At 41.1% G+C, this 17,025-nt stretch overlaps 1 protein-coding gene across 1 annotated transcript in view; it reads right to left on the bottom strand.

The window, feature by feature from the left end:
• Window positions 1–15,955, bottom strand: part of FANCI (FA complementation group I) — an 87,084-nt gene extending 71,129 nt beyond the window's left edge. The window contains exons 1-3 of the mRNA XM_030317402.2: window positions 15,885–15,955; window positions 11,796–11,897; window positions 612–684 (exon numbers count right to left, since the gene is read on the bottom strand). Coding sequence (XP_030173262.1) covers window positions 612–684; window positions 11,796–11,879 — 157 coding nt within the window. The 5' untranslated portion in view covers window positions 11,880–11,897; window positions 15,885–15,955. The remainder of the gene's footprint in view (window positions 1–611; window positions 685–11,795; window positions 11,898–15,884) is intronic.
• Between the last annotated feature and the right edge of the window lie 1,070 nt (window positions 15,956–17,025).

Here is a 17,025-nt window from a genome sequence, read left to right on the forward strand (position 1 = left end):
CATACGCTATAACCAAGCAGGATTTACCAAGAATACAAGATTGGCTCAATGTATAATAATCGATGTAATATACCATATAAATAGAACAGCACAGAATAAAAATCACATATATCATCTCAGTAGACAAAAAAGCATCTGAAAAACCCAATACCCTTTCATGAGAAGAACACTCAACAAACTAGGAAAAGATGGGTACTTCCTTAACCTAATAAAGAGTATCTATGGAAAACCCACAACTAACTTCACACTCAGTGATAAAAAAAAATTGAAAGATTTCACCCTGAGATCAGGAACAATATAAGGATGTCCATTTTCACAAGTGGGGCAGGGGCAGAGAGAGAATCCCAGGCAGGCTCCTTGCTGTCAGCACAGAGCCCAGCGTGGGGCTTGATCCCACTGACTGTGGGATCATGACTTGAGCCAAGATCAAAAGTCGGACGCTTAACCAACTGAGCCACCCAGGCGCCCTGAGAGACTGCAGCTTTAGTTGATTTTGTAAAATTCCCAAAGTCTCAGTGGTGCTTTAAACAGTAAGAAAAGCATCAATATGGGCCACAAGTAAACAAATCTACCAATGTACTCGGAGGTAGAAGAGCATTAGTTTTTATTACCTTTGAAGATAGCTCGCAGGAGCGCTCCAGCAGCTTTTCCTTTCACTGCCTGATTCTGAAGGAGATTAGCCAACTGTAATCAAAGAGAGAAAAAGCTACAAACCTCTGGCAACAATTTCTCTACCCAGTGACCTAAATTCCCAATATGAAGCACATTTATCTGTCGTCAAGTTCATATCCTTCAGAGACTTTGGGTATCACAAATAACATTTATTAAGATAGAGCAGAGTAGATCTTAACATGATGCACAGCTGTCAAGACTGAAATTTGTTCATATATTCATTCTACAATTGTCTAAGTACAACAGAAGTTACTAAAGAGAAAAGAGAGTGATACGGTACTTTTTTTTTTTTTTTAATCAGTCTTGCCCCTTATGTAGAGAATGGTGGGGGGTTTATGAGTGAAATGATAGGTTAGAAGACTGTTCTAGAGTTCAAGTGAGAGATGACAGTGGCCTAGACCAAACAGCAGGGAAGATGTTACCGGTTGAACAGTGTCCCTCCACAAATTCATGTTGGAGTTCCAAACCGTAGGACCTCAGAATGTGACCTTATTTGAAACTAGGGTTGTTGTAAATGTAATGAGTTGCAGGCATTAAGACTGGCGTTAATAAAACAAACATCCTCCTAAGAAGGGGAATCTTGGACACAGAGACACATAAAAAGTGAGTGTGCCACATGAAAATGGAAGCAGAGATCAGGGTGATACAAGCTAAAAAACGACAAAGATTATCAGCAAATTGACAGAAGCTAGGTGAGATTCTCACAGCCTCAAAGAAACCAACATCACTAGCACCTTGATCTTGGACTTAGAGTCTCCAAAACTGTAAAAATAAATTTTAGTTGTTTAGGCTACTCAATTTGTAGTACTTTGTAAATGGCAGGCCTGGCAAACTAGTAAAGGAGATGAAGAAAAGCAGACAGAAGATACATTTGAGAGGTCAAATCAAAAGGATATGCTGTGGTCTGAATGTTTATGTCCCCATAAAATCCACATGCCTGATGTGACAGTATTTGGAATGGGACCTTTGGGAGGTAATTAGGTGATGAAGGTAGAACTCTCGTGAATGGGATTAGTCCACTTATAAGAGATCCCACAGAGTTCCCTAGCCCTTCCACCATGTGAGGATACAACGTGAAGTCTGCAACCCAGAAGACGGCCTTCTACTGGAATTCTCATCTCAGACTTCCAGCCTCCAGAACTAGGAGAAACAAACATTCCTCATTTATAAGCCTGCTGTATTTTGTTATAGCAGCCTGAATGGACTAAGACAGACTTCCTCAGTTTAGAAGTGAAAAGGGTGTGATGATGAAGAAAAAGAAAGCAAAGCTTCTGGCCAAAGCAACTAAATGCGTAAATGTGGCACTAGCCGTTGACATGCTGAAAATCTGGGATTTAGTGAGCATTTGAATCACCCAGAGGGTTTGTTAAAACAAATCGCTGGGCTACAGTTTCTGATTTAGCAAATCTGATGTGGGATTCAGAACTACTACTCTTAAGATATCCAAGTGGAAATGCCAAGTAGACAACTGGACATGCCAAAACAGAGCTCAGTGAAGAAAGAACTCAATGGAAATGTAAGAGATCATTCAGGGAGAGATGTAAAGAGAGGAAAAACACCAACATTCAAGGATTAAGAAGAGAAGCAGCAGCCCACAAAGACTGAGAAAGTGAGGCTAACAATATCCATAGAAAGGAGTGTCACAGAAGCAAACTAATATAACAGTGAATTTGTTCTCTTCCACAACTACACGTGCCTGATCTTTTGGACTCAAGTCCATTTCTCCCTTCTTAAATACATAAGGAAGTACCTGACTGCTCTGCCTGAAACCTCTCAACAGAATGCTCATCCCTTAACATAACTCTCAAAGGGGAATTTGTCAACCCTTTTGTCTGATTTTCTCCCTCCCTCCAAACCCAGAGTACACCGGGCAATGCCTGGAGACATTTTTAGTTGTCATAACTGGAAGGGTGCTATAATCATCTAATGGATTAAGACCGCAGATGCTGATAAACACCCTACAAGACAAAGGACAGCACCAGTCAGCAAAGAGTTACACAGTCCGAAACGCGAAAAGCGGTAAGGCTAAGAAACCCCAACTCATCTTGAAACCAATGTTTCATTAGAAGGCAGTGTGGCATGGGAGAAAAAAAAACTGGATCCAGAATCAGAAGATGAATCCTGGTCATGACACTTACTAACTTCATAACCTCAGCCAAATTATTTCACTGTTATGTGGGTCCATCTCCCCACCTCCAAGGACTGTTAGGAGGAATAAATTAGATGACAGGTAGAGGACTTTGCACAGAGCCCAATGTACAACAGGTACTCAAATACAGTTCTCTACTCCCTCTGTCCTCAGCTCTCCTCCTTCCTCCATTTAGATCTTTCATCTTCCTTTTTGACTTTATGCTTTTTATTGCATTTTAAAACACAAAAGTCAACTAAGATTACATGTCCTTGTTTTTTCAGAAAACATGAAAGTTGTTCTTTTAATTGGGAGGCTGGAACCACCAAATTAATGGCACAGTCCAAAAACAAACTTTTTTTTTCATAGAACACTCCTCACTTTGCAATGCCTGATATTTTCTCACGATTACAGAGTCTATGCATTCCCAGTCTCAACACAGGTGATACAGCATCCTTCCCATAGTATCACACCTGGAGGCATGGGATGCCCATCTATCCCTCACTGGTAATATTAATTCTGGTCATTCAGTCAAGGGCGTTGCTTAATTTTCCCACTTTGTAATTACTTTCCTCCCTCCTGTTGCAACCAGTGAGCAGTTTGTAGACAGACACTTTGACCATGCACCTATCCTGCTCATCTAATTTTCCCCTAGTATAATGGAAAAGCCCAGCAACAACCACCATTACCAGGTTATCAAAGTCAGTATCACCAGAATGACACAGACATCAGGAGCCCAGGGATACAATACACTGAAAAAGGTACAGCACCATTTCTGGGCTCCTTTTATCAGGGATGAATGACCTCAGGCTAACCATGGGACACATCAGACAGGCACCAATTGAGGAACATTCAGCAAAATAACCGATCAATACTCTTCAGGGTTATCAAGATCATGAGAAACAAGGACAGACCGAGGAACTGTTGCAAACTGCAGAAAGTCAGGGAAAAATAACAAGTGCATGTTGTATGATGAGCAGGATTCTGGGGGGCGAGAAACAACACCGGGGAGAAACAGGTTTGCTAATGGTATTGCACCAATGTTAATTTCTTAATTCTTAAAATTGTGACTAAGGTTATGTAAGATGCTGAGGAAGATACCCAGAAATTCTCTGTATTATTTTTACAACTTTTCTGTAAGTCTAAAAGTAGCTTAAAATAAAAACTAGGGGCGCCTGGGTGGCGCAGTTGGTTAAGCGTCCGACTTCAGCCAGGTCACGATCTCGCGGTCTGTGAGTTCGAGCCCCGCGTCGGGCTCTGGGCTGATGGCTCAGAGCCTGGAGCCTGTTTCCGATTCTGTGTCTCCCTCTCTCTCTGCCCCTCGCGTTCATGCTCTGTCTCTCTCTGTCCCAAAAATAAATAAACGTTGAAAAAAAAAAAAAAATTTAAAATAAAAACTAAAAAAAAAAAAAAAAAAAAAAAAATCTCCCTGGATTTAGCACCCACTGATGTTTCTTGCCTGATCCAATCTTCACCATGATAGCTGCAAAATGGTGATTTTCTAACTCTAGCACAGAGGCAAGACCTTCCTTCTCTCCATTTATTTTTTTATTATCAGTATGGACTCACAAATTTATTTTTCAATAGTTTATAATTCGTAATTGAACTTAATTATTTTGATGTTCTAATGGTCCCAGATTTGGGTGATGGAAGCCCCTTTAAGCTGGTTCCTATGTCTTTGTGACATGCCCTCATCATTTTTTCTGGGCACTTCTTTACTTTCTGGTTTATAAGATGTTCCCGGCTCATCTTGTATCCATCATGCCCACCCTTGAAATTCTCCCTTTCTCTGAAAAGCCCTGGTTCCTTTCAGTGGGGAATGATCATTGATTATTAAGAGACCAAAGATCTAGGTCATGGGTGTACTTGTTACTACCGTGGCATCTTAACTGCTTCTTAGTTCTTCCAGTGAACAGAGCTAAAGAAAAAAAAAATACACGTGTATATGCAAATACATACAAATATATATGTGCATGCAGATATGCATATACACACATATACATGAGAACCATAAATTCGTATCAATACTTCCATTTCTAATCTATCCCCACAGCGTTCTTTCTTGACTTCCCATATCCTAGATTTGTACATCCTTTCTAACACTAAAAATGCCAACATCAACACATTTACTCATTTGCTGAACTCTGTAATCTATCTAAAATCATTTCAGAATTGCTTTGCCTGTGCCACTACAATAAGTAATCCTATTTTAAAATTTCAGGATTGGGGAGCCCTGCTGGCTCAGTCAATGGAACGTGCAACTTTTGATCTCAGAGTTGTGAATGTGAGACCCGTGTTAGATACAGAGATTACTTAAAAATAAAATCTTTAGGGGCGCCTGGGTGGCGCAGTCGGTTGGGCGTCCGACTTCAGCCAGGTCACGATCTCGCGGTCCGGGAGTTCGAGCCCCGCGTCAGGCTCTGGGCTGATGGCTCAGAGCTTGGAGCCTGTTTCCGATTCTGTGTCTCCCTCTCTCTCTGCCCCTCCCCCGTTCATGCTCTGTCTCTCTCTGTCCCAAAAATAAATAAACGTTGGAAAAAAAAAAAAATTAAAAAATAAATAAATAAAATCTTTAGGCGGGGGGTGGGGGGGTGCACATGGCTGGCTGGCTCCGTTGCTATAGCATGTGAACCTTGATCTCGGGATTGTGAGTTCAAGCCCCCACATTGGGTAAAGAGATTACTAAAAAATAAAATCTTAAAAAAAAAGTTCAGGGTTTATTTGTTATCTATCCTTCTAACCAGATTCTAATCACGGTCTCACTGCGTTTGCATTCCTACCAGCAGCGTATGAGTGACTGCTTCCCTGGTCTCGGCAAGAGTGTACAGACAAGCTGTTCAATTTTTCCTACTGACAGGTAGTAATGGTTTTACTTGAATTTTCTCTTATGAGTGAGGTCGAGCATCCTTTCTTATGTTATGGTCATTTTTATGTCACTGTGATTATCCTCTATACTCCTTTTGCTCTTTTTAATAGGATTTTTTGACTTTTCTCCTCCTTCAATTATTGTAAGTTATTTATGAATTAGGAATATTAACCCTTTGTCTGTGAAAACTGCAAATATCTTCTCCCAATTTGTCATTTGTGTTTTGATTGTGTATGGTATTTTTGGTCATGTAAATTTTATAGATATGTAGGTAAATTTATCAACCTTTTAAGGTATCCAGATTTTGAATCCTAGAAAAGCTTTCTCTGCACTACAGTTCAAAAGAGGAATTCATCCACGTTTTCTTCTAATATTTAGGTTTGGTTTTTACATTTAGACCTCTGATTGTGGAGCTTATTCTTGAACAGTGTATGCAGAATACATCTAATTTTATCTATTTTTTCTAAATGGCTAACTAGTTGTCCCAACACTATTTATTACATAGGATCTTTGCCCCAATTATTTGGGATACCACCTTATAATAGACTAGATTTTATGTGTTGGGTCTATTTTGAGACTTTGTCATTCCATTATCTGTTTTCCTCTCATGCACCAATATCACATTTTTCATTACAGAGGGTTTTTGGTATGTTCACTGTCCAGTAGGGCTAGTCCTTCCTCAGATATCTTCCATTTCAGTGTTTTCCTAGCTATTCTTATTTTTCTATATGAGCTTTGTTTTTATGTGTATGAAACGCTATTGAGAGATGCCTGGATGATTATATCAGTTAAGTGTCCGACTTTGGTTCAGGTCATGATCTCAGGGTTCATGGATTTGAGCCCTGTACTGAGCTCCACATGACAGTGCAGAGCCTGCTTGGGATTCTCTCTGCCCCTCCTCTACTTGCACTTTCTCTCTCAAAATAAATAAACTTAAAAAAAATGCTATTGATTTTTACACAATTTTATATTCTGCTACCTAGCTGCCCTCTTGTTGTAGATGGTTTGACCATGGATTCTTCAGGATTTTCCAGGTGTACTATTATGGTATCTGCAAAGACACATGGTTTTACATCTTTTTTCTATTTTTATGCCTTTCATTGTTTTCTCTAGACTAATTGCATTGGCTAACAGACCAGAACAATGTTAAATAGTGATGGAGAGAGTAGGCATACAGCCTGGTGCCTGATCTTAGCATAAATGCCTCCAGGGTTTCCCATTAAGATGCTAACTTGAATTCTCCAGAAACCAATATTGCACTGTATGTTAACTAACTGAAATTTAAATAAAAACTTAAAAAGAAAAAAAAGAAAAACAGGATGCTGACTTTCAGATCTATACAAGTATTTTATCTTATTAAGGAAAAAGCCACCCACTCCTATTTTCTCAAGAGTTTTTACTAGGAATGAGTGCTGGATTTTGTCAAAGGCTGTCTCTAATTTCTGAAGATAATCACATGGTCTTTGTGGTAATATACTTTCTATTACTGAACCAACCTTGTATTCTTGGTATAAACTCCATTTGGTCATGGTGTATTTTTTTTTAATCTGGTATTAGACTCTGTCCTCTAGTATTTAAGGTTTTTGCATCAATATTCCTAAGTGAAAATATGCTTTTTTTTTCTTTTTTTCTTTTTTTTTTAATTTTTTTTTTTTTCTTCAACGTTTTTATTTATTTTTGGGACAGAGAGAGACAGAGCATGAACGGGGGAGGGGCAGAGAGAGAGGGAGACACAGAATCGGAAACAGGCTCCAGGCTCCGAGCCATCAGCCCAGAGCCTGACGCGGGGCTCAAACTCACGGACCGCGTGATCGTGACCTGGCTGAAGTCGGACGCTTAACCGACTGCGCCACCCAGGCGCCCCGAAAATATGCTATCTTTATCAAATTTAGGGTTCAGTGTTACACTTTATAAAAGCATCTACAAGTTTTCCTTATGTATGTACATATCCTTATGTATTATATATGCTATCAAACAAATTATGTAGCACTGAGACTATCTCTAACTTCTGATTTCTATGTTTGGTAGAAGTCCCCTGTGAAATTATCTGGGCCTGGTATTTTTGTGTGACTTAACTGCTTGATTAACTCTTCCTTCTATGGAAATTGCTTCCAGTTAAGCTTTCCATCTCAAATTGGCTCAATTTTATTAAACTGTATATTCTTAATTATCCATTTCCTCTAGATTTTCAAATTTATTTGCATAGATATGTATGAAGTAGTCTCTTACTATTTTTTGACATTCTCTCTTTATTAATAGTTATTTCCCCCTTCTCATTTCTTATTTTGTACATTTGGGTTTACCACATTGCTTTCTTGATTAGTCAATGGTTTTGTCTAATTTTTCAAGGAATCAGGATTTTGCTGAATAATAATAATTTTGAACTGTATAAATAATTTGATCTACTTGATTAGTTTCCATTTTTATTTTAGTACTTTCTTTGTGCTCTTGTTTACTGCTTTTTGATTATTTATTTCCTTTTAATTGACTTAGGTGATTTTTAAAAGTATTCCATGGATTCTGATATGTAGTATTTTCATTATTTTTTTAGAAATCCTGTAATTTCTGTTGTCATATCCCTTTTTACCCAAAAATTGTTTAAAAGGTATTTTATTTCCCAGTAGAAAATCCGTTTGTATTTATTTCATTTCTGATTTCTAGTTTTACTGAATTGTGACCAAAGAGGGTGGTTTATATATTTCTACCTAATGAGACCTATCAATGTTTTCTTTGTGCTTTAGAACATGACACAAATCTACATGTTTAAAAAGATATATATATATATATATATATATATATATATATATATATATACTTTTTTTTTTTTTTTTTAAGATTTTGGTTTTGGACAGGGGGTAGGGAGGCCTACGTGCCTCAGTCAGTTAAACGTCTGACTCTTGATTTGATTTCAGCTCAGGTCACGATCTCGCAGTTCAGAACCTGTGTCAGGCTGTGCAGAGCCTGCTTGGGATTCTCTCCCTCCCTTCTGTCTCTGTCCCTCCCCTGCTCACATGCTCTCAAAATAATAAACTTAAAAAAAAATTGTAATAATATTTTATTTTTTGGGTGCCTGGTGGCTCAGTCATTAAGCATCTGACTTTGGCTGAGGTGATTATCTCACAGTTCATGAGTTTGAGTTCCACATCAGGTGAGCTCAAGCCCTGCTTCAAGTAAAACATAAGCCACAGGTAAGCCCCACTTCTTTCTCTCTGCCCCTTGTGGGATTCGTTCTCTCTTTGCCTGCACCCTCTCGCTTAAAAAAAAAAAGAAAAAAAAATTTTTTTTTCTTTTTTTTTTTAAGCAATCTCTACACCATATGTGGAGCTTAAACTCACAACCCTGAGATCAAGTCACAGGCTCCACCAACTAAGTCAGCCAGCCCCAAAGATATATTCTTTTATTAAAGTATTCTCCACATATTTTAAATAGTATTCATATTTCCCATCTCTTTACAATCTTTGCTTTGTTGAGGTATCCCCAGGTCTGTAATCCACTTCACTAATTTCCTCTTTAGCAGTGTTTAGTCCACTGCTAACTGTCAAGGTTTCCATTTCTAGAAGTTTTCTGTTTTCCAAATCTATCCCTTCTTATTTTATGGATTCTATTTCTTCATTTACATATTTGAGTATATTAAAAACCATATTAAATATTTACATGAAATATATATATTTTTTATTTTAGAGAGAATGTGTGAGTGGAGGGGGGGGCAGGGAGAGAGAGAAATCTTAAACAGGTTCTGCACTGAGTGTGAGCCCATGACATGGGGCTCAATCCCATGACCCTGGGGGATCATGACCTGAGCTAAAATCAAGAGTTGAATGCCACCTAGGCACCCCGAATATTTGTGTACTCTGGAGTACCTTTTAGATTCCCCTATATTCTCTAAATCCTTCAATGTGAATATTCCCATTGCTGGATATGTCAGTCTTTCTTGTCATTGACTTTTTTTTTTTTTTTTTTTTTTGAGAGAGACAAAGACAGCACGAGCGGTGGAGGGGCAGAGAGAGAGGAATAGAGAGAAAATCCCAAGCAGGCACCACACTGTCAGCACAGAGCCTGATGAAGGACTCAAACTCACAAAATCATGAGATCATGACCTGAGCCAAAACTGAGAGTCAGACACTTAACCAACTGAGCCACCCAGGTGCCCCTCTTATCATGGACTTCTTTATGTGTTTTGTAATTTTTTACTCTAAGCATATCTTCTATGGACATTAAATAAACTGAATGTATATATTGCTGGAATACTTAATAAATTTGTAGAGGATATAAAAAGATGACTACTACACTGGTCAACAGAATCAAGATACAAAAAGATCTTGATAGAGCAAAATGCAATTAATTTTAAAAGATAATTAAGATATAAGTATATAATTTTATATGTGGGTTCTAAAAACTAACTACAAAAATTCAGAGATGAAGAAAATTAGCCTAATACCAACATCCGCAAAAATGAGTTGGGATTTTAGTTGCTTGTAAAAGCAATGAGACAACAGTACGATATTATGGCCAAAAAGGTGATTCTGCATTAATGGGAAAATAAGAGAAATTTTGTCCAGTTTGAGGTAATAAACTTTTAAGGCAAATGTTAACAAAAGAGAAATGTTCAGAAGACTGTGTCCGTGTCAGTGAAGGAATTTTGCTAACAATTATTCAGCGCGGGGTGCCTCAGTCGGTTGAGCGTCCGACTTCAGCTCAGGTTATGATCTCATGGTTCATGAGTTCGAGCCCCGCATCGGGCTCTGTGCTGACAGCTCAGAGCCTGGAGCCTACTTCGGATTCTGTGTCTCCCTCTCTCTGCCCCTGGCCCGCTCACACGCTGTGTCTCTCCTTCTCTCTCAAAAATAAACGTTAAAAAAAAATTATTCAGTGTCTACTAGATGGTTTACATGCATTAACTCATTTCATCTTTACAAAAGCCAAGAGATAGAGATCTTTTCTAGGGATAAGCAAGAATCAGAGAAGTAATTCACAGCATCTATTTATATTGTGAATTTTGTTCTAGTTCTTATTTTTGCTTATTATGGTTAATGTTAAGGCCTCTTCAAGTTCAAAAGCATATAAAACATAAGTTCTAAATCAATAAACTAATTAAAAGTTGGTTTTAACCAAATCTTAATGTCTATAGAATAACTCAAGCTACAACTCATGCAATGGCTTGTCTCAAAAAACTGCTACAAAAGCAGTCCTGCTTTTGTTAATTAAAAAAAACAAAACAGAGCCCACCCCTACCTCAATTCCCAATTAGTGTCACATTTTAACAGAAATTACAATGTACCACAACACAGGCATACAAAAATTCCTTTAAAAACATAATATGCAAAGTCTTAACTCGTTTAGACATATATACTTAATATTTAAGGTTAATGTTAAGGAGGGATTCCTTTCCATACACAAATATGAATAAGCTAAGAACACATATTATGCAAAAAGGAGAAGTGTATCAGGAGAGTAAGAAGATTCACATAAGAATCTCAAAATATTTGGAGCGCCTGGGTGGCTCAGTCGGTTAAACATCCGACTTCAGCTCAGGTCATGATCTCGCAGTCCATGAATTCAAGCCCCGCATTGGGCCCTGTGCTGACAGCTCAGAACCTGGAGCCTGCTTTGGATTCTGTGTCTCCCTCTCTCTCTGCCCCTCCCCCGCTCATACTCTGTTTCTCTCACTCTCAAAAATGAATAAATGTTAGAAAATAAAAATAAAAAAAAAGAATTTCAAAATATTGTACTGCTTCTGAATTTATCTTTTTTAGGGGAAAATATTAATAAAGAAGCATCAGTAGGCAAAATGTCACATCAAAAACTATAATCAGGACATTACCTTCAAGGAGGATTGTTCTAATAACCTTAAAAGTACCCTAATTTGTATGTATGTACATATGTATTGTATGTGTGTGTATATATTTATATATAATTGCATAAATACTTAAATGCTATACAGTTGTATACAAATGCCCTTCGATTGTCTATTTTCTTCCTCTCCCCATTTCTCAACATTTATCAAAAAATCCTTGTTTCCTAAGGTGAGTAGGAGGTAGAGTGGCAGAGTAATTTTTCTAACATGTTCTTTGAATTTGTCATCATGCTTGACATTTGCTTTATAGCAGAACATGCTTAATTAATACTTACATCATCTTCTTTCACAGCCTGAAGCAATTCCTGCAGTTTGTCTGCTGTTTTTTCTCCTGCTAGAGATAATATTTTCTGGTCCATTGTTGCTCTATCAGGGAACTGTAAGGGAAAAGTGTCAGAGCTGGATGAAACTTCCACAAGGAAACAAGCTTGACTGTTTTCCTTCCCTCCCTGTTAACTGAGTTAACACAGCAGGTACACAGCAGGTACTCCATAGGTTAAGGGCTACTAACCAGTATGAGTAGGTGATTTTCATCCAAACCAAAATAATTTGGAAAATTCCCTGGAATTTCTGATTAGAAACTTGTATTCTAATCAAGTGGTTTCAGAATTTTTGCCCATTTTAATTTTTTTAGCATCTACCCAGCACACTGCCTAGAACAAAGCTAGCACTTAATAATGTGATAAATTATAAATATACACACAAGAATATTATTACAAGCATATAATAATATTTCACAAATGAATAAACCAAAAACACTATAAAGGCAAAGTGCCAATGAAATGGTATGAAAACTAGTAAGAAGTTTAACAAGACTGGGGTGCCTGGGTGGCTCAGTCGGTTGAGCGTCCAACTTTGGCTCAGGTCATGGTCTCACAGTCCGTGAGTTTGAGCCCCGCATCGGGCTCTATGCTGACAGCTCGGAGCCTGGAGCCTGCTTCGAATTCTGTGTCTCCCTCTCTCTCTCTCTCTCTCTGTCAAAAATAAAAACATTCAAAAAAGTTAAAAAAAAAAAAAAAAAGAAGTTAACAAGACTAACGAAATAAATGTGTGCTCAAACGTCAAGAAGGCATCCCAGCAGAGGAAAGCTTGAACTGGAACTCAAGAGATTAAATTAGGTAGTCAAGATAACCAGATGGTATACTCTATACACTACTGGGAAGGAGAATGACATGAAGAAAGGCTTTTATAGGAGAATTTGAAAAACTTATTTGGGGAAAATGAGTAAACTGCCTGAGGTACAGAGTTGAAGTAGAGGAACAGTGAATAGGATGGCTAGAAAGACAGACTGGGAATAAACTGTACAAGATCTTAAATGCCAGGTTTAAGGGATTTAGCTTTTATTCTGTAAATAATAGACAGCAATCAAAACTTCTGGAGCAAAAGAGAATCTGCCTGATTCAGATTCTGCCGGTTTAAGACTGGAAAAGGTCTTGAGGAAACAATCTGGTATCAAGCATGTAGATTAAAGTAGGGAGAGAGAGGGGGCGCTGGGTGGCTCAGTCAGTTAAGCATCCTGACTTCGGCTCAGGTCATGATCTCACAGTTAGTTCAAGGATTCAACCCTGCGTCAGGCTCTGTGCGGACAGCTCAGAGTCTGGAGCCTGCTTCAGATTCTGTGTCTGTCTGTCTCTCTCTCTCCCTCCGTGTGTGCGCATGCGCACTCTCAAAAATAATAAATAAGAGACTCTCAAATACAGAGAACAAACTAAGGTTGGATGAGAGGTGGAGGAGAGAGGAAAATGGGTGATGGGCATTGAGGAGGGCACTTGTTGGGACAAGCACTGGGTGTTGTATGTAAACGATGAATCATGGGAATCTACCCCAAAAACTAAGAGCACGCTTTACACACTGTATGTTAGCCAATCTGACAATAAATTAAATTTAAAAAATAATAAACATTAAAAAAATAAAGCACGGAGAGAGTAAGGATAAGGAGCAGAGACTAAGAAGTTATTGAGGCCTATTTTAATGATAGAGACAAAGGCCTATATTCGGGTGGTGATCCTGGGAAGTGTAAAAGAAAAAGGTGAAAGGCAGGGACATTAGGAAGTAGGATTTAGTGAGCAGCTATAAGAGTATTATGGGTAGGGGGAAATGCAGACTGGTGAAAAGACCACCTGCTGCTCCTCCTGTATTTCCTCTTATGTTTCCCATCCCCATAAGTTGTACCACCATCCACTCAGACTGAAACCAGAAGCCTGGACAACATTCTTAACAATTCCACCGTCCTCCTCCACATCCACTACCAAGTCCTGTCAATGTGAACCCCTAATCAGCTCTCAAATCTACTTCTGAGATCCACTACTCCCACATCACTCCAAAGTCACCACCACCTCTCACCTGAACTACGACAAAAGCTTCCTAACTTGTCCCCCACACAGCAATTAAAGTAATCTTTTTGTTAATGCAGCTGAAACTCCATCTCCATCCTCACCTTAAAACTCTTCAGCCATCTTCTCTCCTATCAGTCCCATATCCTGAAGTCAGGATAAAAAAAAGTCCTGCAGGGTCTGGCCCACACCTAACTCTACCCTTAATCCCTATATACTCTAGCCACACTGAATTGCCTTCAGTCCTTCAAATCCCAAGTTCTCCTGCCACAGGCCCTCATAGATGTTTTTCTGTCTGGAACTCACATACATACCCCTCCTTTCATCCCCTGCCCTCTAATCTTTTAATTCCTACAAATCCTTCAGAGCTCAGCTCAATCTACACTTCCCCAGAAGCTCCGTCTAAGTTAAACACTCCCCTACTACATCCTTTGAAGGCAACAGCAATTTCTCTTCTCTCCTTAGGGTCCCTTCCCTAAGGAGAGGAAAAAAAGATGAGAAAAGAAAAAACAAAAAACTTCAAGGTAACCTGGCTATGCACCTACGTGACATCCCTCCTGATCTTATGTACTGAAACTACTTAATCAGACGACGTGTTTGTGTGTTACCATGTACGGGAGACAAAGAAATAGAAAATGTATTTAAGAAAAAAAAAAAAAAAAACTACACCACGGGAAGTTCGGGGCTCAGTTCTTCGGGTTGGAACCCAACTGCACAGTGCCAACAGAAATAAAGTTGCTTCCTGGAAAGAAAAGCCTCGGGGGTCATGACTCTCCGTGCGAGAATCCTACTACGTCCCCATCACCACACCTTTAAAGTTGTATTTCTAGGGGCGCCTGGGTGGCTCAGTCGGTTAAGCGTCTGACTTCAGCTCAGGTCATGATCTCACAGTCCGTGAGTTCGAGCCCCACGTGGGGCTCTGGGCTGATGGCTCAGAGCCTGGAGCCTGCTTCAAATTCTGTGTCTCCCTCTCTCTCTGCCCCTCCCCTGCTCATGCTCTGTCTCAAAAATAAATAAAAATATTAAAAAAAAAAAAGAAATGTAAATTTAAAAAAAAAAATAAAGTCGTATTTCTAATGCTAGCTTAAGGACTGTATCTCCCCCTTGACTATGAACTCCAGGAGGCCAGGGGGCCATGTCTGGTTTTGTTTACCAGTGAACCTCCAGTATTTAAACACCGGTACCTGCCTTATAACAGGCTCCCGGTAAATTATTTGCTGAATAAATCACTGAACTCCCTACGAGTCCCAAGACCCGCTCATTTGACCCTCATACCAACCCTGTCGAGTAGGTGTTATCGGCCCCAATTTAGATGAACGTCTTTTAGAATTCGGAGGGATAAAGTAATCGCCCCAAGGTTAAAAGGCCAGCAGTGGAAGAGGCAGAAATAAAGCCTAGGTCTGCCCAGCTCCCGACCCCCAGATCGCCTGCTCCGACCCCTTTACCCCGGTTAGAGCCCGGGGTGGGCAGAGAAAATGCACGAAGGGCATACTGACCAAGAGAGACGCGCAGCCAGAAGCGGAATATGCTGAAATCAACCTATCCCAGCAGGTGCGTTTTGCTAAATTCGGCCGACCACCAGAGATGAGTAACTAGCGGGCGGCTGCGCAGCGCCGGTGCGCCCGGCACACCCCTCGCCCAGAGGCGCCGAGCTTAACGGCCCCGGGAAGGAGACGCGCCGGGTTTCGCGCCTGGGCTTCCCCGAGAGCACCACGTAACCACAAACAGAAACCCCGGAGCGAGGCAGCTGGCGATGCCGACCGTGACTGAGCTAGAGGCGGAATGGGGTTACGTTTCTCGGGCGCAGGAGGTGAACCCTGACGGAGAGCGAAGAATCGAAGACGAGCGCGGAGAGGGTAGCACGGCCGGGAGGAGGGAGCCGCGGAAACCGAAAGACGCGGCGGGAAACACCCCAGAGAAAACACCAGAACGCCAGCTCGGAACGGCAGCCCTCCCGCCCTCGCGCACCCGCTCGCCGCCCCCGGCGCAGGGTCCCACGGCCCGTGCAGCGAGCCCCCTCGGCACTGTTACCTCAGCTCCACCGCTGCTGCGAACTTCCAAAAAGCCCGCGCGGCGGGACGCCACCACACTTCCGGCACGAGACACAACAGGCCCCGCCCCCAAGGCTTATTTCCGCCGCCCGGGCGCACGCGCGTGGGGTGTACCATTAAGGCAGAAGGGGTGTGGGGTGCTCGGAAGTGCCCACTCCCAGCCTCGGGTAGGCGTAGCTTGCAAACTCGCGCCCAGGACCGCAGAGAGCATGCGCAGTGTGGCCTGTACGTAGACGGAGGGTGGTCTAGACCCGTCAAGCCGTTCTCGTGGACTGTTAGGGAAAGAGTCAGTGAGATAGGGGCCAAATGAAGGGATGGCCCCCACAGGTCATCTGTGGGGAGCCCTCGGAAGGCGGAGGGCAGATGAAGGTCTCCCATTTCTTGTGCTGGGGAGGTGCCTGTAATCCCTTATATGTAAATGCCACGTGGCCAGGAGGCTTTTTGTTCTTCCCATTCCAAAACCTCAGCGTTTAGGGCATAGCCTGGCAAAGCAGTAGATGTTCAGTAAATATTTGTTAAATAAATAACCAACAGTAGTGGGGCGCCTGGGTGGCTCAGTTGGTTAAGCTTCATGACCTAGGTCATGATCTAGCCATTCCTGAGTTGGAGCCCCGGAGTCTGGCTCTGTGCTGACGGCTCAAAGACTGGAACTTGTTTCAGATTATGTGTCTCCCTCTCTCTCTCCACCCTTCCCCACTCACGTTCTGTCAGTCTCTCTCTCTCAAAAATAAACACTGAAAACAAAACAAAAAACAGTAAAACTAAGAGCAACGGAGAGGAGGATCGAGTCTTAAGTTCGAAGAAGCCGGGGTGCCTGGGTGGCTCAGTCAGTTATGTGTCCGAGTCTTGGTTTCTGCTCAGGTCATGGTTCACAGTTCCTGAGATCAAGACCCCCATTTGGGCTCTGCGCTGATAGCGGGGAGCCAGCTTGGAATTCTCACTTTCCCTCTCTGCGCCCGCCCCCCCCCCCTCCAAATAAATAAACATTTAAAAGAAAATAGGGTGAAGAAATTTGTGCAAAGGGCCTGAGAGCAACAAGAGAGCCCCTGGCTAATACTTGGGGTGGGGGTGGGAAAGCAGGCGCTCGGAAGTCCTTTTCACATCTAGGGTAGTGGGGGAAC

This window comes from Lynx canadensis, chromosome B3 (assembly GCF_007474595.2).
Source record: "Lynx canadensis isolate LIC74 chromosome B3, mLynCan4.pri.v2, whole genome shotgun sequence".
In the NCBI taxonomy this organism is placed as follows: domain Eukaryota; kingdom Metazoa; phylum Chordata; class Mammalia; order Carnivora; family Felidae; genus Lynx; species Lynx canadensis.